The sequence below is a fragment of the Stegastes partitus genome, unplaced genomic scaffold (assembly GCF_000690725.1).
Source record: "Stegastes partitus isolate 25-593 unplaced genomic scaffold, Stegastes_partitus-1.0.2 Scaffold203, whole genome shotgun sequence".
NCBI lineage: Eukaryota > Metazoa > Chordata > Actinopteri > Pomacentridae > Stegastes > Stegastes partitus.
Genome location: NW_007577934.1, coordinates 587,104 through 610,184, shown reverse-complemented (window position 1 = coordinate 610,184; position 23,081 = coordinate 587,104). Strand labels below are relative to the sequence as shown.

The 23,081-nt window shown below is 40.6% G+C and overlaps 1 protein-coding gene across 1 annotated transcript in view; it reads right to left on the bottom strand.

The window, feature by feature from the left end:
* Window positions 1–22,856, bottom strand: part of cerk (ceramide kinase) — a 48,845-nt gene extending 25,989 nt beyond the window's left edge. The window contains exons 1-3 of the mRNA XM_008280629.1: window positions 22,724–22,856; window positions 4,037–4,162; window positions 2,738–2,860 (exon numbers count right to left, since the gene is read on the bottom strand). Of these exons, the coding sequence (XP_008278851.1) occupies window positions 2,738–2,860; window positions 4,037–4,162; window positions 22,724–22,856 (382 nt within the window). The remainder of the gene's footprint in view (window positions 1–2,737; window positions 2,861–4,036; window positions 4,163–22,723) is intronic.
* Between the last annotated feature and the right edge of the window lie 225 nt (window positions 22,857–23,081).

Sequence of the window (23,081 nt, the reverse complement as noted above, 5' to 3'; positions counted from 1 at the left end):
CAAAACAACGCCGCCGCCCGGAGAAATAAATGGCGTGTCGAGCGACTGTGGGAGGAGTGCGAAGCGATTCAGAGGCACTGCATCATTCGGTGATAAACCTACAAAGTGCTGCGATGGAGAATACTAAATGGCTTGTTTATGGCTGCTGGTGGAGGACTGTGTTTAGGACAACAAACTGGAGATACAGCAGCCGCTCGAAGACGAATGGATCTGGATCAAGTGTTAAATGAGCGCCGAGAAATATAGGGTGCCATATTGTTTGGCAATAAGACAAAAGTTCCATTAGATTGCATAAATGGGTTGTCAATGGGTGATGTAAAGGTGTGGGACAGTGGAGAACAACACCGCCGAAGACACAGAGGCTTCATCCGCACAATAAATGGGGTTAATTTTCTTGAATTGATTCAACCGGCTGAGCCAAACGGGACCAAGCGGAGCGTTTCTAAAGGCTTAAACTCACCTAACAGTCTCGTTTCCACATGTTAGATACACACTAAATCCTGCAGAACCCAATCATGGGATGCCGTTAAGTGAATGGTTTGACCGGTAGCATGCTAACAGATCATTGGAGAAAATGATGGATGATGGGCTCTTCTGTTGGTTTTATATCTTGTGTTGGTTTCCATTGAGGTGCAAAATTAGGTAACAGTGGGGAAAAATGGTTTCCATTGTTAAAGCCTAAATATTATTTTCACTCTCTGTCTTCATAAGCTCTTATAATTACTACTAATAAAACTGTACTTTACACTCAAGTAGGTGAATGATTTTAATATGTTAACACATCAATGAAAAACATATTAAACTCCTGAAATCCTCCGGTCGGCCATTTTTCCCCCAAGCAGATTACGTAAAATCTTTGACAGATGATGTGCTCTGCTGTTTACTTTCATATCTGGAAGGCCTATTCCTGGACGGTAACCTGGACTCGTCCAACAACACGGACGTCCAAGGCAGCCGAAGATGGCTTTCTCCTTTCTACAACACGACGCCTCCATTTCTGTGTTTTATCAGGCTGTTGTTGTCGGCACCATCCTTTACGCCTGTGCCTGCGAGGCGGTGTCGAGAAGAGAAATGCGGGAGGCCACCTCTGTTGTAGGTTTGCCTCTGGGCTGTCCTGGGGGCAGCGTGCAGAAGATACTGCCGAGGAGGATGAACTGATTTTTATGGACAATGGTGCACCTGTTCCCGCCAGCAGAAGAGCTGTTTTAGTAATAGGTCTTGCCTTGAGTGAACTTCATTCATTATTTACATTTTAAGTGAAATTTGGAGGTTTGTGTTCTTCAGCGTTTCCACTTTGATGCTGTTTTATACCTTCATTCATTAGACTGTAAAGGCAAATGTTTTACTTTTTGCTTCACTGCATTTATCCGACAGCTCTTGCTAATTTGCAGATTTGACCTTTAAATACAAAAAAATGATAAACTCATAAATTATGATACGATGTTTATGACGGCTTGAGCTTAAGAAAAAAGCAGCAATGTAGTCATAGCTATGATCCAATGATATATTTTGAAACGGGCCATTCTGCATAATAAGTATTCAGTAGTTTGAATATATTTTGGTGCTAATACGTTTGTTCTTTTACTGAAGTAAACACTTGAACGCAGAGTATTTCTACATTGTGTTGTTGCAACCTGGTGAGATTTCTTTTAAGGGCATTTCAGTGCTAAACTATGGTGCCAATTAAACATGGATGGAGGTCAGAACAAGCTTAGAATTTTAGAATTTTCAACTTTCCGATGGTCCTTGAGCCAATCCTGTGCACTACCGTCTGGAAAATCAACCAAATCTAAACTTGAAATCATCTCGTTTAAAGAATTCTGTGCTTTCACCAAGAAGCAGCTGTGGCTCAGCTCCAACCACAAACCACAAACAGATAGAATTGGCAGATTTTCAACTTTCTGAGGGTACTTGAACTACTCATCTACTTGAAACCGAAACAAGCCACGCTTAAAATTAGGATATTTCATCACAATTGTGTTATTTTACATGTTTCATTTAGAAATTTATCAAAAACTAACTGCCTAACTGGATTCTGTTGACATTTTTATTTTTTAAAACTGTCACATGGCAAAAATTTAGAGACGACTCGGCTGAACTGCAGCCTGTGTTTAGTCAGAACAGATAAAAGACAAGTACGGAAACAAATTAAAAAATGTATGCAGTAAAATATCTATTGTTTGTAGAGAGTTGTTTGTTTTTCCAGTGTTGAAAACTCCTGAGAGCAAAATGTTGGAAAATAACTAAGCAAAGAAATTCAAAGTTTGTTCTTTCTTTCTTACGATGTATGGATATATAAGTGTGTCATACTCCACAGAAGACATTTCTGAGTTCTCTCTACTTCTAGTCATGGTTGTGTTGTTTCCATAGAGGTGCAGGACTTTATATTGCAGTGAAAAATGAGCCCACAGTGGGTAAAAATGCTTAAAAAATGACAGGGTTTCAGACAGTTGCCTCCATGCAAAGTTAACTGTAGTACTGCACAGTTTCTTTAAATCAAATAACCAGCTGAGGGGCAAACTACAGCTGCAGCAACTAATACATACAATTTCAGAAGATTTAAATGCATAGCACTGATCAAACATTCCCAAGACTTCACCACACAAGACCCAGTGTAACACAAGTCCCAAGTGAATCTTCTTTTCTTTAGAGGTTATTTGAGTGCAGCTTCCTGAAAGTGTCGACCGGATTCCTACTGTTTTACTGATTAGGCTCTTATTAAATCCAAACCACGTACTGAGCAATGACAGCTGCTCATTGGTCACCCGGATCCACTGCTCGCAGAGCTCCTGGCTGGGGCAGTGAAAGGTGACGTCAGCGCAGCGCCACTGGTGCTGCCTCGTCCTCCTCACGTAGGAAACTGTACGGAAACAGAACAGAGACGATCAGAGCGACGACAGAAGAAAGACATCCAAAAGCAGGGAATTCCTGAGCTAAATATAGCATCTGCCATTTGTTTCCTCCTGCTCTGTGCAACCCGTGGTGTAAAAATACCTTCACCAGATATGCATCCCTGATAAAAAACATGTGAGCTACAGTTTTTTTTTGGCCCCGCTCAGACCAGATTCAGAGCTACACCTGCAGGTTTGTCCTACCGGTGAACCCCTGGTTTGATCCTCCCCAGCCAGGAGCATCAGATACCATTAAGAAGAAGCCAGTTAAGTAAAACAGGACTCCACTGATAGTCAGACAAAAAGCAGAGATGGAGTCACATAATATCCCGCGAGGAACATTGCTGAAATATTTACATTAAGGGGGGGAAAAAAAATTCACTCGCTAAGCACTTTGACGGCAGCAGATTCACCCGCTAAGCATTTCAAAGTCAAATTATCGCACTAAGCATTTTCTCCATCAGATAGAAAAGTTAACTTTTTTTTCCCTTCCTCCTTCGCTCCAAATCACTTACGGTAGCTGGTGGGAGTCACACCGTCCTGGAGTGAGTTACATAATCGGGATGTAAGTGATGCCTTTGAAGCCAAGATTGTGGGAATGCAGTCAGACTCGACACACTCCTAATGCCAGTAAAAGCTCACATTAGTGGGGGTAATTTTTTGACATTTGGCTGTGATAAATAATGTAAATCCAATCTTGTTTGGATTTAATCTAATGGCTCCAAATCGAGCGTTAGCCCCAAAGTCAGTGGCACGCTGCCATCCCCGAGCCGGTCGGCTGAGCTGCGAGCAACTCTCTCGTTAATGCATTACTTTCTAGCTATGAAGCCGTCTACAGGCTTATTTCCAGCGTCGGGACACTCGTGATTGGTGGAGCTGAACGCAGACTGCTGGCACGCTGAGCCGAGATGCGACCGCGATGTGGTTTTAACCTACTTCGGGGAAATCAGAGTGACAGTGACGCAAACTGGCTCCCGGGGAACAAAAAGACGCTGCATCTGTTTCATAAATGGGCACTTTAGTGGTTTAGACTTTGATTAAATGGCAAAAAAAAAAGAAACAGAGAAATGCTGGATCATGAGCTTCTGAAGACATACGGAGGCAGACTTGCTGTGTGAATGTGGTGAAATGTGTCCGTTTTGTACCTGTGAATGCGTACGGATGCAGCTGATCGGCCTCCTTCCGACTCTTCCTGGTCTTCTGAGCGTCGTCTTCATCCTCAGTCTTGCGAACGGCGACTATTTCACACACCTGAACAGTGTGACTGTGTGCTGGGAAGACAAGAATTCAGTATTTTACAGAGCTGCATTACATAATTACCAAAGCACGGTGCTCTACAGCCAGCACATTTAGCCTGTGGAGTAAGTTCTCATATGGACATATGAAGAGTTCATTTGCAAAAACAGATAACTTCATCTTCACAATCCTTCAGAAAACCCACTTTTCAATCATCTACCTGAAACAACATCAATCAAACTTAAGTTATCTCTATTTTTGTCATTTCTGCTGAATCAAATCCACTCAGCTTCAGTTTGATTCATATTGTCTCAAGCAAACAACAAAAATATGTTTTCTGAAAATCAACAAAGATGGAGTTATCTGTTTTTATAAATGAACTCTTCAAATACTGTTTTGTTTTGTTTTGTTGTTGTTGTTGTTTTTTTGTTTTTTACAGATTTTTCCTGTTTGTGAAATTGCAGATAATAAGATCACAGCAAAAACCATTAATTTGCATGGTAAAAAATAAAATAAAATAAAATACAAAACTGTAAATCACATCAAATTTCTGGGTTTTTTTTTTTTAAGACAATGTGTTCTTTTACAATGTGTGACTGCAAAATTCCACTTTTTAAAAAAAAAAAAAAAAACTGCACTTAAATAATCTATAAACACCATGAAATATTTTTGTTCAATTTGTTTTTATTTTTTAAATTTTATTTATTTATATTATTATTTTACTGTTAAGGACTAACATCACAGTACATTAGTACAAATATAGTCAATTGTACAGACTGTTTCCGGGCGTGTTGAATCACAGATAATATTCAGTACAATTGCTAATGTTAAACATCCTTAATAATTTACATGTTGACTGCTCATAATATAATAAAAACATCTGTGTGTTTAGAAAAGGGTATTTGTTCTTTTACCACATTTGACTCAAAAATTACAGGTTTTGTTTACTGTATTTAAATCAGTGAATTTTGATTTTTTTTTCAGATTTTTGCTGTTATTCGAGAACTTAAAAAAGTCAATCATCGTCTTTTTTTTCTGCATGTCTTGTTAAATCACAGATAGAAGTATAACTACCATGACTTATCATCATTATTAGTTTACATGTTTTTATAATACATGACCGTTAAATTACACAGCTTTATTGTATTTATATCAGTCAAAAAAACCCAAGAAAAACAACAACCAAAAAACCCCCAAAAAACAAAAAATTGTTTTTTTACATTATTTGGCTGTTTTTTTTCACAGTTTTTTATGGTTACAGTTTTAAACATATTTTTTGTTGGGACTTTTCAGCTGAACTGCAGGCAGTGTTTAGGAGACAAATATGGAAACAAATAATAAATGTGAGTCATAAAATATTTGCAGCATGTAGAGCCCCGACTTTTACAGTATTGGTAACAATGGTGGACGCACTAGTTGCAGGTTTTTACATTTTTTTTAAACTTTGTATGACATTAAATCTTAATTATGCTGCAGAGAAGACAGTCTGGAGGTCTCTCTACTTCTAGCCATGCTGTTTCCACAGAGGTGCAGGACTTTATATTGCAATAAAAAAACGAGGCCAGACATATTAAAAATGTGACAGGAGCAAAGAAAACACCCAGAAAGTGCTTAGGGGTTAGAATTATACAAGCCTTATCTGCTGAATCACAAAAGGATTCTTGTGTTAAAGCGACTGGAATTTATTCCACAAAGACGGAAACGAACGGAGAAAAAAACACGGCTAAATCCCGAGAGAGTTCGCGAATGTGTTTTGGGAAAGGAAGCGCATCTTGTCGTTGGGTCTTTCCCACGGGAATCCGATTTCGGCTGCCAGTTTAAAATGACTTTGGGATGAAAGGCTTTGGCAGTGTTCGAATGCTCTGTGACCTGGTGGCTCCTGGCAGCGACGAGACGAGGCGGGTCAGCCAAGTCATGAAGCCGCTAAACGACAGCAAATAATTTAATTAGCGGTGATTCACTGCGTGAAGAGAGGAAATAAAGACAAATGTAGGGAGGCGTGCCATTTTCACAGCTTTCAGTGGGGAGGAAGACGAGCAAAATGCAGCAAAAATTAAAAATAAGTTTCGAAAAGTTGCAACTCAATGCTGGGAAGGATTTTACTTTGAGCCTTTTCTATAGAAATCTTAAGCATTCAATCACAATAGACGAGGGGGGAAAAAATAAATCAAAAATGCACTTTGGTACAAGGGAAGGACAACATTACTTGCAATGAGTTTAACTGACCTCTTCAACTGCATCACATTCTGGCATTCCAGTCTCTCCGACAAATTTATTCAGCTGATATGGTGAAATGGATGGGAGGGAGGCATGACATATTATTTCTCTCCTGGGAGTCTGAGGGAATAGGATTTCATTTCTTTCTCAAATAAAGATGATACGCCATGCAGGCATGAATAACTTTATGGCCATCGATATTCACACTTTGACAAATAGGAAGAAGAGTTATGGCCAAGTGGGTAATAGCTGTATTTCAGAAAGAGAGAGCGAAAACAAGAATGAAGAGTTTCATTTGGACTACTTGAGAAATTGCCCCCATCGCTCTGCCAAACTCATTGTTGCTGTTGGATTAAAAACCAAAAAAACAAAAACATAATGAATTACGTGAAGTTATTTTGACTGATGTGGTGCTGATGTTGTTCAGGGTCACGGGGGGATATTTAGAGCTTAAGAGCACCTGAACACTCACATTCTGTTGCTGCAGGTCGTATTTTTTATTGATGCTGTTTTCTGAAGAGGTCTGTACGTATAAATACATGTAAATAATAATAATAAAAATAATTAATGTTATTATTATCATTAGTAGTAGCCATGGTGGTATTATAAAATAAATAATAAATAAATCTGATAAAATAAGTGCAATAAAAATCTGTAAAAAAATAAATAATCGGAAATCAGGAAAAATATATAATGCTCAAAAACTGGCAAATATTCTGTAAAATATTGATATTTTTATTTTATTTAAATACAATAAAATAATGCCAATTGGTGGAAATCATAAGTTTTTACTTTTTTTTATTGAGTTTTTTTTTTTTTTTTTTTAACAGTCAACATGTATATTTTTATGTTTTCTGTGATTTTAATATATAATATCTTTAATTTAACAACATGGAAAAATCTGTAAAATATCAGCACATATTACTGCCCATTTTTCATTTATATATATACTTTTTTTTCTCTTTCAAATAATGTTTAGTTTTTCCTTTCCTGCTTGTTTATTTACTGTTTTTAACGCTTCCAGGCGTCCCCTGCTAAACCCGTGTTTAAAGTCACAACACTATGAACTGTGGGTAATTCCCTCAGGCAAAGTCTGCAGAAATACAGACTTTGGAAAGAGCATCAGGGCTAAAAATGTCTGCGACATCGTCCTCGTGCACTTGAAGGTTTGACAGCGGGACGACCGTCGGCCCTCGTGGACTCAGCAGGAACGAGCCTCAAAGTCAGGATCGGGTCACCAAGTTTTAACATTTACCGAGAAGCCGCTGAACTGCAGGCAGTTTCTGAGCATTGTTCTGCTCCTGTCACATTTTTTTACTCACTGTGGGCTCATTTTTCACTGCGATATATAATCCAGCACCTCTATGGAAACAACACAACCATGACTACGAGCAGAGAGAGCTATTGTTTGTGCGGTATGACCAGTTATACTGCCATGAATCCTAAAAAATAACAATAGGAATCAACATGGAGTGCTCACAGGTTTTATCAATACTAGGAAAGAAATTGTGGCTCCTCATGCTTTAGATATTTTACTACTTACAGTTTTAATTTATTTCCATCTTTGTCTCCTATCTGCTCTGTGGAAACACTGCCTGCAGTTCAACCTGGCCACAAATTCTCAGAATTCTTGCTGTGTGAATATTAATTCTAGCCGAACCACTGAGGACTTCCTGGTTGTAACCAGATGTGCAGAATTTTTTCTTATTTACATAATCTGTCTGGAGCAGATGGTTGATTTTTGAGAGTTTTTTTTCATGAGCTGTGTAGCTTACAGGTGACTTTGATGAAATGTCATGATTTGTTTTCCAACTGCGTGGCTCACGGACTGTCGGAAAGCTGAAACTCTAATCATTCTTTCTATTTTTGGAGTTTCTTGCTCTGATACATAAAAGATAACGCCCTTTTCGTTCGGCAGGTTTAGCGGCTGCTTTTCAGCAAAAAAAATGACAGATTCTCTTTACTATAAGAACAAGGAGTGTCTCAGTTCTAATATCGTATTAAGCCGTGACCCTGTGATGGCGAACCAGCATGCACGACGAGATAAATAAAAGTCATTACTCTGTATTTACACCTGTGACTCTCCCACTGTGGCATGTCAAAAAGGCCTTCAGTGGAAAAAGGCCCGTTTTGACACATGGATGTCACGCTGCCCTGTGGATGTTGACTATGAGTCTTCTGCGAGTATTTTATTGTTTGCACTTTCAATTTAAGCGCACCGTCCGCCCACGTGCACGCGATAACGGATAACTCAGATAACGAGACTCGAATTTACGCACTTTTACTGCTGCTTCTCTTATGCAACATGTGCCGCTGACAGTTGGCGTATCGCAGAGATGTACTGACAAAATAGACACGCAGCATGGAGGAGGATGTTCCAACATGTCAGAAATCATTTCATGCAAGTGTGAGCTGATAAGAAAAAAAAAAAGCAGATTATCCCTAATGGTAAAAAAAGGCAAGATGAACTGTAACAGGTCTGAGATTGTTCCTCAAGAAATTTGTTTGTTGCACATCTGAATTCCAAATTTGTACCCGAGCTGTTGCTGCTCAGAAAATATGAAAAATGTATGAAATCATTTAGCCTCGTAGGCAAAAAAAAGCCACTTCTGCACAAAGACGGAAAGCCAACAGCTATGGCCGAGTCAGTGCGGGCAGCGCTGCTCTCTGTGCTCGCTTTTTTTTTTTTTTATTTTCGCTTTGGGCAACTTTGGTTCAAATTAACCCCAGAACAAGCACAAATCCAGCATCCCAGTGAACTGTGCTGGGAGAAGGAACTGGAAACAATAGCTGACATTCCCACGTTTGCTCCAATAACCCTGCCACACACATAAACACGTAATCCCATCGCCACACACTCGGAGAACGCACACACAAATTCCCCACTTTTTTAGCTCGCTGCAGTCCCTAAGCTACATGCTAAGCCCTCGGCCATACAAGGCAGATCCTCTCTGCTCTACTCTGACATACTTTTCTTTGTGCTTGAAAAGAATCTTGGCGCTGGCAGCCGGCCAGTGTGCGCTGCCTATTCATACCACGGGGCTCAGTGTGCTACAGCGAGCCGGAGCGGTCCGCTATCTGCAAAATGTCAGCTTTTCAGGAACCGGGAGGTTGAGGGGAGAAAGGCTTTATGTTCTAATGTCTGGAACTCGTTCTGCGCTCGGAGGAGAGAATTCAGATGTTTTGTTTTGCTGCCGCTGATACCTGGGAGCGCCCATATCTGGTGTAACATGACTCACTGGCTTTCATTTCCTGCAACCATTTCATCATGAAGTGCATATATGACTTTTATTTCCCCCCCTTCCACCACTTTAAGCACACATTTGGGCCTTTCCATGCCAGCTCACCCAACACTCCCACTTCATGTCATGGACTCTCTTGAAAAATGTGAAAACTTCTATTAAGTTCACGGGACCTTGCCGAATCCTAAAGCCCTGCTCCAAATACTTTTCTTTTTCGTTTGGCCCTCAGAGCTAAAGTTTCATCATTTTTTTGTGGTTCCTTCCTCACCCCGCCGCTTCTTTTCTCCATTGGTTTGGCTTGAAATTTGTGCTGAATGTCCACAAAACCTTCAGCTAAATAGTTTCTTGCTGAGGAAACAGGGAGCAACAGCTAGCCAGGCACTTTCCCAAATAACTAAATCACTGTAATTTTCCTTTTTTCACACACCAACAAGTGAGCTTGGGATGTGTTGGTGGGCAAATTTATATTAGCTTTCGACAACCAGCAGTCCAGATTGTATGTAGACCGATCTTGCTCTCTGGAATCCGAGCTTCAGCACATTTATTTGAAACAAACTAAACCCTCTGAGCTCGAAGCTGTTTCTTTTCTGTCCCATTTTTACTCACTGTGGGCTCATTTTTCATTTCAATATAAAGTCCAGTACCTCTTTGGAAACAGCAGAACCTTGGCCAGAAGTAGACAGAACCCAAAAATGACTCTGTGCATGATTGCCTTCCATACTATGGATATTTTACTACTTATATTTTTATGTTTCGTCTGTTACACAGCCTGCAGTTCAGCCCAGTGCACGTGAAAGCTCCTGAATTTTTGTCATTTGATTATTGGTCGCGGCTGAATTATTTATGGCTTCGTGGTTGCAGGGAAGAGTGCAGAATATTTTGTTTTATATGGAATGTGGTTAATGCAAACAGCTTATTTTTGTGAAAGCATGCATGTAGAATAAAGTTATTTTGATAAAATATCACTATTGTAAGCTCACATTCGGATAGTTTTACAGATGGTGTGTTTCTACAGTTTGTTCCTCCTATAAATGGTGGGATTTGGGGGATTTAAAAGGTTTCAAAGGGTTTGATGGCCAGAATATGGGCAGAGTTCCTTACTTGTAATAAAAGTGCAGACACTACAAAACTGTGTACTCATGAACTGAAATCTATTCTGTGATAATGTTTGTCACTGAGAAACTAACACAAAAACACACCACATATCATTTGTATTACTGCCGCTTTGGAACACAACTGTAACCATGCCAGTCAGGTTTCAGCTTCTCTACACAAGAGGCTCAATGGAGCTGCCACGGGAATAAGGCCAAGTTCAAAAAGACAATCGCATGGAACGAGGACAAGGAGAAGCACAAAGAAAGGTTCAGTAAACCTGCCATGTGTAACTCTGGACCTCAAATTCTGGCAGCCGCAGTGAGTTTCTTTGTCCTGGGTGTGAATGTAATCCTCAGCTCTAGCACCGTTGGAGCCTTTCACCAACCGAGCCACAAACATCTGAGTCCTCAGGGTGCAGGGAGAGTTTCCACTGCAGCCACATGAGATGGATTAGCAGCCGTAATGCAAACTGAATGAACTCGTTGAGCACATGACTGTAGACTGCACACCGCTGGTTCACAAGGTTTCCGACTCGTGACTCTTCATAATAAGGCTTGTCACAAGTTGTGCATACTAAATCCTGCTTTATTAGTACCATTATTTTTAATGACCTCAACTGTGTTTTGCTAAGAGCGGCATTTCCGATGATTAAAGTCAACGTGCCACAGCGAGGACTGTGCGGCACTCTGCTTCCTCTTCCTGCAGGTGAAGTCAACATACCAACTGTCTTTCTTCTCTCCAGCAGCTTTCCTGTCCTCAAGACGCGGCTGCAAACCTGATGCCGACGTCCACAGCTTGTGGATGAAGCACAAAGCAAAATATGGAATTATTTCGCTTACGTAGCCGACAGTGACAGTCCACTGACGCCACAAAGTCAGTCTGCATAATACACTTTAAAGCTATGCAGACGAAGCATCTTGTTGACAGACACGCCGGTTACAGGTTCAAGAACGTGCCCTCAAGTGTAATTCAAATGAGTGTGTTTTATTACCAATGTGGCAGTGATGTCTATATGCTGCCTTCACACTGGTAACTCATATTCCAGCAGGCTGCTCAAAATCAGTCTGGACTGCTGCAGAAAGAATGAAAGTTAGTGAGCAAATGTGCACTAAACTCGTCTTTGTACTGCTATCTTCAAGGGTTTATCCTTTTTTAAGAAGCAGTTTACCTTGTGAAGGTGGAGAGACGTGTAACGAGCTGCTCTTAGTGTTCCAGTTGGATATGAAAACATACAAACAAACTGTGGCACCATAATTAACTACTGCTGTTTTATGGCTTGTTTTCACATCATTCTGATTAATTTAAAAAAAATCATATATCATTGCTATCCCCAACCATTCCTCATCCCCACCCTCACTGAGTCTGGTTCTGTCAGAGGTTTCGTTTCCTTTCTGGTAAAGGGGAGATTTTTGGTTCCTTCCCATCATCGCCAAGTGTTTGCTCAAAGGTAATCCTTTGGGTTTGTTGGGTTCTCTGTTTAAAAAGTGTAAGCCACCTGACTTTGTAAAGTGCTATGAGATGACATGTGTTGTCAGCTGGTGCTAAATAAATAAAACTAAACTGAACATGAGTCCATTGCTTTTCTTAATGTTTTAGGTTTTTGCTTTGGTGTCATTTGTATCGAAATTTTTGAGTGAATATTGTTGTGAAGCCAACAACTAGATTACTCCTCAAACAAGAATGCGTGCAATGAACTCATGACTCCCTCAGACTAAGGATGGTTCAGACTCCTGGCCTGGAAACAACAGCTACTCATAGACTTTCAGAACTATCACTATGTAGAGAGGCTTTCCAAGGCCCAAAGTGGTGCGAATGATGGTGGAAACAGCCCCATAATCGACCTTTTTTAGGCCTTTGTGTTGGATCAAACAGCTTCAACAGCGACATTGACTCAGAGCCTCCAAAACATCAACAAATAGTAGTTTCTAAGTAGTTCTATGAGCATGTAGGAACTGGAACACTGGAGGGTTTGTTATGTGAGCCTATGTGATAAAGACTCAGAAAGGCAGAAAAAAAATGCCACTTCTTGTCCTCTCCAAGTTTATCCAATCAGCATTTGTGATCTCAGATTTTCAACAATCAATGTCAAGACCCAAACAGAAGTATCCAGGTTCTACAAGGGTGGTTCTTGCTTCGTTCTTGCCTTAAAACCACCTTGTATGTTCAATCCTTCTAGCTCCATGTCTAGTCTCTATTCAGCCCATGTCTGAATCACTCAGGTGTAGGATCTCAGAGAGGCTGCCTATGACAGACAGCGGTTTGCTGAAGTGTTCCATACTATAATCTGAACACAGCAGTAAAGTTTAAAGTCGGTGAAGTGGCCCTTCAGCTACCTCGAGGGCTGGAAACTCAGCAGTACTCGACGAGGACTGAGAGCCACTGGTCTTGGCAATAATTATCTCCTATAATAATGGAACAAAGGGGATCTTTGTGTTAATGTAATGGAGCTACAGAGGTCAGTTAAATTCAGCTCTTTTGGCGGAAACTGTATCCACCCTGTAATCCAAGAGTCATTGTTCATTCTGACAGACAGACACTCGGGAAAAGGTAGCGCAGCATTCTACCTTCTAGCGTACAAAGGCCTGGATCTTGGTGGAAACCCTACACAGCACAACATGCTACGTTTTCTTGCAAGTCATTGTTTGTCGCCCTGCTGTTTGTCCTAATATGCTCCCCAGACCTTTCCTTAAAATGTCAAATTACCTTTTTTTTCTTTTTCTTTCTTACACCTGGAACACTCATGTTGAGTCAGAAGAGAAAAAAAAACATGTTCTTGTTTTGGGAAGCGTTATCAGGTGTCCATGGTTTGGAGTCTTTCTGTGGCCTCCAAATCAAAGTTTACACATTTTGTCCAGACAACAAGGTGAATAACTGGTCAGAAAGATCCTTTCTACCTTGAGTTTCTTCTTGAACACTATGTACTCACACTGATAAATAAAATCCTCTCTGATCTATCCCATGTTCTGGACTCTGAGTGTGATCTGCTGCCATGAGGTAGATGACACAGAGTTCAACAGGGTGAATTGGATCAGTTTAAGAGCTCCTTTGTGGACAGATCAGTTGGAATTCTAACCTTCTGAACCTCCAAAGCCAGCCAATGGGCTTGGAAGTCAACATTACACCGGTTATTAGAGCCAGAAAAAACAGAGCGATTTAGATTTTGAACTTTCTGACAGTCCTTGAACTGTTTATTCATGACACGGTGTTCCATCAGAAAACAAATCTAAGCCTGAAATCACAATGTTTCTGCCAAATCACTTTATTCTACGTATCTTATAAAAACATTTTCTAAAAACTCCCCCCAAAATGAATCGTCTCCTTCAACAGGATTCTGTAGGAAGCTAAAATCCTCTCCTATTCGTAAGTCTTAGTGTATCTGGTAGACTAATCGTAGCATCTGGACTCCTTGAAGACGTTTCACCTCTCATCTAAGAGGCTTCATCAGTTCTGACTAATTGGGAGTTCCAGATACTTACGTCCTAAAGGAGCCATTAACGCCTGAGTTTCGGTTTCAAATGGTTTCATTAACCATGATTTTGAGTGAATCAGCTACAACTGGGAGCCATTTAGCAAAAATTCCGGGATTTTTTTGGTTGAACTGCAGGCAGTGTTTTCACAGAACAGATGGGAGATAAGTACAGAAACAAAAAATGGCAAAAATGCCAAACATTTGTTGGTTCCAACATCTCAAATGTGAGGATTGGCTTCATCACATATTACAGAAAACTGATCATCTTTGTGTTCACCAGACAAAACAAGGCATTTGTGGACAATTCTAATTGACATTTTAACAATTTTGAAATCTAATCGACGAAATAATTACTGGAGAAAAACAGCTGTTGGTTGAAGCCGTGGAAACAGCGAACCAGCCACAACAGTCTTTTTATGGACTTCCTGGCTTCCAGCTCCTTCAAAGGTCAGCACTGTCAAGACCGCTTGCTATTCTTTAAATGGCACAAATTTGCATGTCAAAGTTCACCGAGGTTGAACTTAACACAAACCCCTGCAAAGCTCCGCTGTTTTAAAATGCTAGTGTGAAGCTCTGCCTTCTGGGCCTTTAATCCCAGCCTCTGCAGTGGAAGATAAGTCCTTTTATTTCTCCCCTCTCCCATGTGACACTTTATTACTTTAGTAGCGGCGCCTTCGCTTCAAATTGGTGAAAACGTGTCAGATCAGAGACGTACTGCGCACCTTTGTGACGGATCAACAAGTACCTGTACAGGTGCACGCGTGGAAAACGATCCAGCTTCCCTAAAACAGAGTGGCATCCCATCTGACAGGATTCCATTCAAAATACTGGTTGTGCTGCCTCACGTCAACTCTCCTTCGCACCCAACATGTTTAGCACATGGGTGTTAAAGCGACTCATCAGCCCGAGCGCAAAAAACACAACGGAGTTTGTCACCGGCTTTGATGTTAACTCGGTGTATGTTTCGCGTTGGCGTGTTTGCACGAGAGACTCCGTGTTTGTGCATATGATAAATCTGACAACACGCCGCTCGGCCTCACCTTCCCTCACTCCTCCTGACAACAAGCGAGCTGTCATCATATTCATATTCTGCTGTTGTTCTCCGCACCCCTCCCTTTACACAGTGGATCAGTATGTAATCCCTTTATTGTTGCTGTGCTTTGGCACTGACAGTCTGTTAGAGGACAAGCCAGTGCAAGCTTAAGGAAATGCTCGCTGTTCCCACACTGTTTATGTTTGTTTTATGTCTTTCCCATTTTTTGCCTCTACATATTACACGAGTGCAAGAAACGAGATAAGATTTAAAGACATGTATAGATTCTGAAAAAGCCGCTGGATTGAGCGCATTGCAGACTCGATACCACCAACACAGCATCATGTGGGTCCATTGCGTAATTAGCTTCAGCGGTTCTAGCCTTTTCTCCTATTGACCCGAGCCTCCGGTGAATAAACGCAATCAGCATAGAGAAAGACCCAGCGTTGCCGCCGGTGATGCAGCATAAACCGGCACAGTTTAGCCAATCTCCAGCTGTCGTTTTCTGGCAGTGTTTATTTCCCTGTATCTCTCAACCCTCCCCTCCCCGTGCAGCCGTCTCTCAACGTACAGACAGGCCTGTGCATTGAGCAGCAGCTTTAGATTACAAAGCACAGATCTGCCTGGGTACACATGGCAGTGAGCTGTCAAACAAGACATGTGGATTTCTCCCAGGCACAATGGGTTTGTTTAGCCAATGCTTAGGCAAACAGATGGAGAAGAAAAGGACAACCAAGGTGGAAGGTAAAAGGAAAAACAGGAGAGCAGTCACTAGGGGAGCGATGATGCTGTCGGTTCACTGCTACGGCAAAAGTTCCTGTCAATAAAAGTTACTACTTCGGGGGAGTAAAATGCAACTTAAAATGTGCTTTCATGTGCTGCTTTTGAATGTTTATAGCTGTGTAGACATCCACAGAGAACTCTCCTGGCCTCCTGATCTCATCCAACCGAGGTGAAAGCTGCCAATCATCAAGTAAACTCGCTCCACATCTCCTTGATTGATTGGTACCAAATTTTGCAAAGACATTTATTGTTTCCAGAGGATAAATCCTGGTGACTTTGATGTTTTTTTTTGTTTGTTTCTGGCCTTAAATGTTATCCTGTTGAGGGCAATTTTTCCATTTTAGTCAGCACTTCAGCAACAGCAAGAAGAAAAAACTCCCTTTAATCAGTATGACACCGCCGGCAGAGCCAGGCTCAGGGAGGGCAGCCATCGACCTCGACCGGCTGGGATGAGGGTAGAACAGCCTTAACAGTTTAGATTTCATTTGAATTTTCATTTATGTCCCCCATGGGAAGAATTCTAAAGATTTTAATCCCGCAAAAAACCCAATTTCCGACCAAACACATTCAGAACTAGCGGCGTTCCAACTGGCCTCTGCTGTACTTTATGTTTAGTGCTCATAGACAAATATTAACATGCTAACGTACTGAACCATCAGCTGGCAATAATGACAAACATTATATTGACTCATCATTAACATGCTAACATTCCCATAGGTTGCATTTTACACTGTAAAAAAAAATGTAATTTTATGTAATTGTTCATTTTTTGGTATTTCTAATATATGCAGAGTATTTATTTAATAATCTAGTTCATGTAACATATTGTGAATGACCTGCAACTGTGAATAACGATTAAATTAATATACGTTTAGGAAAATTAGCTATTTTGACAGTATTATTTTTCATAATTTCTAAAATATTTCCCATTTAACAGATAAATCTGATAAATTCAGATGTAAAACTAAATATTCAAATACAATTAGCAACGATTAACACAATAAGAGGTATTTCTTCTGTAATTTTACACAATTTTGTTCATTTAGAGACCCAGGCGCTCGTAACATTAAGGCTTGAAAATGCATTTTTTTATAGAAACTTACTGCATTTTAACGAGGTGGATGTTTTCCATTATTTTAGAGTATTAGTTACAGTATTTTTGGTGCCCTGCTATATTGTAGAAGTTTTCCATTTTGTTTGTAGCTTCACATAGCATAGTGTTTGCATTTAAGCACTGCTGTGTCTAAACACAGCCTCTCAGAGCCCATGACTGCACACCTATAGGCAGGACTGATGCATTAACACTTGATGATGTGCTCATCTGATGTTTCGGGGTGTTTTTGCTGCCAAGCTTGTCGCACCATTAACACGGTTTGATTGCCTGGCATCTGCACTGCTGCTGGAAAAGTTGAACAACTTTCCACCACCAACAACTTTTGCACAACTCACTTCATGACGTCGCCCCATTCAAAGCGAGACCGACGAAGCCTGAACTGCGACTGATGCACCAAAATCATGTGTCTTGACTTTTTACATGTGGATTTCACTGCAGGCGCGGAGCAACGTCTGTAACTCCGATATCCTATTTCAGCCCGATTTCCAACACTCGCGGTATCGCTATAAGTGAATCCCTCAGTGTAACACATTGGATCTGTATCCAGCGTTGCCATATGGGAAAGCAAATATCTGAACCACCCCTGGCTGGCAGAGATATCCCGGCTTAGAGGGCCCGAGGAAGTACTACTTGTTAAGCATAGAGATTTGGAGGACGGGGGTGGGAGACGCTCTCCAAAGCATATGCCATGATTTATTTAAGATTTGACTCCGTACTGCATTATATCAGAGCAGTGACTCCGGCATTATGTGGACATAGGATTTAGTCTTGGCTCCGGAGCCGCGGCGTCTCAGTGATTGGCTTTTGTTTGTTTATCTGTGAGCGTACAGTAAACAAACAGCATTCCAGGCCAGGGTTCCCCGTTGTGTTTCTCCGCTCGGCACATCTGAGTGACGGATGCTCTGGTTCCAGCAAGTTCACTTAAATGTCAAGCAGCAGCATCCGCTAATGTTGTCTAACAAAAAAAAAAAAGAAATGGAGGTCAGACTGATGTATACCACCCATAACAATCCCTCTCGACATTTACGGCGCTTGCGTGTCAGTTTGATGTTTGGGGAAACATATTGGGAACAACTGGAAAGCACCAGCTGAAGGAGAGCCGTCAAAAGTTGAGTCATGCGGCGGGATTGCTCGGATATTTCCCAACATGTGAATCTTAACTGTTAGAAAATATTAAATTTGTGCCAATCTCTTTATTTTCTACACTGGAAAATCCACCTTTCTTGATTTACTGAACATTTCTGGTGCACACAGAACTGGCCATTTTTGTCAAGGCTGCTAAAGCGACACATCAAACACATTTCTAAGCTTCTTTCATTCGACACTTCTCTTCGAAAAACTTTTCTCTGGAAGTTTTACAGATTTGAAACCTCCATCGATTTAAAAAAAAAATAAAATCCTCATAGAGAGACTATAACCTTTTCTGAAGTTGGGGCAGTTTTACAGACTTTTCTGAGACATTTTCAGGGTTTTCTACTGAGAACTTTGTCTGGCTGCAGCTCAGTGTCAAATATCTCTCAACTTGTGACAATTAATTGGTAGAAAATGTTGAATTAGTGTCAGTTTCTTCATTTTCTGCACTGGAAAATCCTTCTTTGACCTGATTAGTGATGCATTTAGAATATTTCTGCTGTCGTGGGAAACTGTGGCCACTTAGAGAGCGTCCAAAACATTGTTTTTTCAAACATTTCCAAGTTTCTTTCATGAGATACCTGCGTTTCCTGCATGCTTCTGCTGCTTTGGGCTCTTGGACACATGTATACATGGTAGTGTCCTGCTCAGTGCATTTAAGCTTTTGCTGTGTTTGGAACTTCACATGATGCCAAACAAATGGTTTTTCTTGAAGGCTTACAGATTTGAAACCTCTATCATTTAAAAAAAATCCTCATAGGGAGACTATAAACTTATCTTTCTGAAGTTGAGGCAGTTTTACAGACTTTTCTGAGACATTTTTCAGGGTTTTCCGCCGAGAACTTTGTCTGGCTGCCACTCAATGTCAAACATCTTCTAACTTGTGACGGTTAATTGGTAGAAAATGTTGCATTTGTGCCAATTCCTTCATTTTATACACTTGAAAATCCTTTTTTGACCTGATTTACTGATGCATTTGGAATATTTCTGCTGTCGTGGGAAACTGTGGCCACATACAGAGCGTCCAAAACGTTGTTTTTTCAAAAATTTCCAAGCTTCTTTCATTAGATACCTGCATTTCCTCTATGCTTCTGCAGCTTTGGGCTCTTGGACACATGTATACATAGTTGTGTCCTGCTCAGTGCATGACACTAGAGAGCTTTTGCTGTGTTTGGAACCTCACATGATGCCAAACAAATGGTTTTTCTTGAAGGCTTACAAATTAAAAACCTTTATCATTTAAAAAAATCCTCATAGGGAGACTAGAAACAAACCTTTTCTGAAGTTGGAGCAGTTTTACAGACTTTTCTGAGACATTTTCAGGGTTTTCTACTGAGAACTTTGTCTGGCTGCAGCTCAATGTCACATATCTTTTAACTTGTGACGGTTAATTGGTAGAAAATGTTGCATTTTGTTGCCAATTCCTTCATTTTCTACCCTTGAAAATCCTTCTTTGCCCTGATTTACTGATGCATTTAGAATATTTCCGCTGCAACAGGACACCGTGGACACGTACAGAACATTTTCTACTGATTTAAATCTAAGGTAAACACACCGAGACGTGTTTGTGCAAAGACGTAAGGGAAAATTCCAGCCGTCACTGATTAACTCGACTGTATTGACTCCTAATGATAATCACGCTGCACTCAAGGCGTAAAAAGGCAAATACGACGACGCACTTATGCTTGAGAAGTGAAAGCTCCTGAAATAAATGCACTTCTTTTTTTCTTTTTTTTTATCCAAGAGCACTTCTCAGTGTTGAGCTTGCTGGATATTTATTACCGACACAGTCTCCTTGTTTGATCCCTGACTCCAGGTTAAACTGACCTGCTCTTGTCACCGTGATCACCGGCAACTGAGGGAGTGGGAGGGGGGCAGATTTTGATGTAGCAGCGTTGAACATTGACTCAATAAATGGAAGTCTTTATGGCAGGTTATTATAGGGCGCTTGATACCACTTCCAGGAAGGTCAATGGGCAGGTTGGAGCTGGAGTGTGCAGCGGCGGCCGTAATCACTCCACTCGATACGCTACAGTAATTGCAGACCCGGGAACTCATCTAGATGAACAAACATTAGCCCCGGGAGGTTAGAAGAATGTCCGGATTAAGTGGAAGTTGTCTGATGCAAACGACGGAAAGTGCCGAAAAGCTGAAGCGCCGCTCCGACAACCTCGGCAGAGAGGACTTCAACGCACAGACCATTAATCCAGCCGACGCCGGGAGAGCAACTCGTTCTCAACCTACACCGGAGGAACACCAGCTGTTCTTAAACACATCGCCAGTGCGATTGTGACATTAAAAATTAATTGTGTAAGCCAGTAAAAAAAGTTGAGCAAAGATGTAAAGTGGCAGCCAGGGAACATTTGTAGCCTATAAAGCAGTAAAAAAAGCAGTAAAATGTGTAAACAGCGTCACGAGATGTTGAATAAAAGCCAAAAACAATCTTCTTAGGTGTCGAAATAAGTGAAGCTTTGCCCTGAGTTTCCTTTTATTTATATATTTACACATGGAGGAACCCAAAGATGGTTGTATTTGTGTATTTGTGAATGAAAATGACAAAAATCTGACTGTGCACATGTTTTGTAATTTGGAGTATATTACTATTTAACAACTTTTTATACGTGTTTTCTTGTTACTGCTTCATTCTAAACTGACATATATGATCAAACTAGCACTGGTTTTGTCCTTTAGCTTCTTGGTTGGGTATTAAGAGGAAGAACTGGACACCAGATTTTAAAATAACATCCAATCAAAGCTGCTAAATCGGCACATTGGCCTCAAAACAGTTTCCATTTCATTCGACACCGATATTCTCTGCATGTTTCTACAGGTTTGGGCCCTCGGGGCATTTAAACATAGTCGTGTCCTTCTCAGTAGACAGCAGGCTGAACTTAACCGCCACCGCTGGATGTAGTCAGAGGAACTGGACACAGGAGTCAGAGATGGCAACTCAATCTTTTCTTGGGATCAAATATGAGGCCCGAAATGTGCCAGTGGGCTTGAAAATCTTTCTTATTCCTCTCAGAAAATGAACCAAATCTATGCTTCAAATGAGAATATTTCATTTAAAAAAAATCAATTTCTAATACACGTCTTCTTTCATGATCCATTTGCACTCATCACAAATCAAAGCAAATAAAAAAAATTCATTCCTCAGCACAATTTTAAAGCCAAGACGAGTGACTCAGCTGTGATTAACAGTCAGGTCATAAAAAATCAGAGAGCTTTAAGACGAACTGGGCTTAACTGAAAACTGTGTTTAGACAGAACAAATATGAGACAAGTAGGGAAACATGTTAAAATGAAAATATTAACAGTATGTAGAGCCACTTCCTGATTCTTTGGGGAAAAAAAATCTAAAATATACGTTCAAATTTCTTTCTTTCTTTCTTTCCGATGTATAATATTCTGACTTTGCAATCCTGCACAGAAGTTCACAGTAGTATTTATTTTCTATTATTATATTATTTATACTTAGATTCTATTTTCTATTTTTTGATTGTCTTTCGTCACGTAAAAATTTCTTAAAAAAAGAAAAAAAAGTATAGTTTCCGCTTGCTTGTTTTCCTGCTTGCTTTTTTTGTACATTCTTATAGAATTATTTATTTTGTGCACTGTGATAAAACAATTCCCCTTGAGGCTCTTTAAAGTTTATCTTAGTCTAAGAAGACGTTTCTGAGTTTTGTCTGCTTCTAGTCATGGTTGTGTTGTTTCCATAAAGGTCCAGGACTTTACACGAGAAAATTAGGCCACAGTGAGTAAAAAACATAAAACAAGCCATAAAAAAACATAAAAACTGCTTCTAGTTCAGAGAATTGAAGTCAAGAAAGCCTGTAAAAACAGAAGCTATAACAACACTAGGTCTGACTGTACTTTTTTCTGACACAGTTCAGAAAAAAAGGTCGCTGAAGTGGAGAAATCTTTACTTTCATAAGCTTTTCTTTTAAACTCAAGGAAGAAAACATAAATCACATCATCCTTTTCAAATTTCTTTTACGCTGTCAAACTTTTTTTTGTTGTTTTTGGACAAACTCCAAACTACTTTCTGCATGTAGACCAACTCTGGATGTTCCTCAGAGCTCCACTTGATGACATGTGAAATAAGCGCATGCTGCCTCCAGAAGCTCCAGATTCCCAGCGACAGTGAAGCCACCTGTGACCCTGCTGCTGTCAGATCCACACACCTCCACCACAGCAGCTACACGAGCTGACTGCTGCTGGCCCAACATGTGCATGATCCTGATAAGGAGCAAGACAAGCTGCTTCACACTGCTTGTTCTTTTTCTGTTGTGCATGTGTGACAACAGATCCGTTTGTTCAGCAAGCAAATGAGGGGAAACACAAGCTTAAATGAAACTGAGGAACACTGGTTGTAATCTAATACATTTAGATTGCTTTTAAAATGTTTATTCTAACAGGATTAGGTGGCAGGCACTGTTCCTTGAGTTATTTTTTTTAGATTGTTTTCTTAAATGCATACACAAGTCATTTCCTCCTGCATGTGGGACTTACCTGCTCCAGAATTGCTGCGTTTTCTGCCCTCCTCAGCTTCCTCCCACGCCAAAACACTGCGGTTGAGGACAACTTCTACCAGCCTGTGCTTCTGCAAGAGCTTCGATGACAGTAATTTGGCCTGTTTATCCATATTTTTTGGCGGCTCAGACGTGTCATTAGCTGCTGTGTCCAGTGATCCTCATCTCCAACTTTGCGCTCCGGACTGAGGAGCGTCTGAGCCGGTCTGAGCTGCACTCTGCGCGCAGATCGTGTGTGAAGAGATGAGTCACTCAGGAGTGGAAAAAAAAAAAAAAGGGAGCAGAAGCTGGCCTAGTTTACATTCTGGGAGGGAAGTAATAGGTTTGATATGAATTGC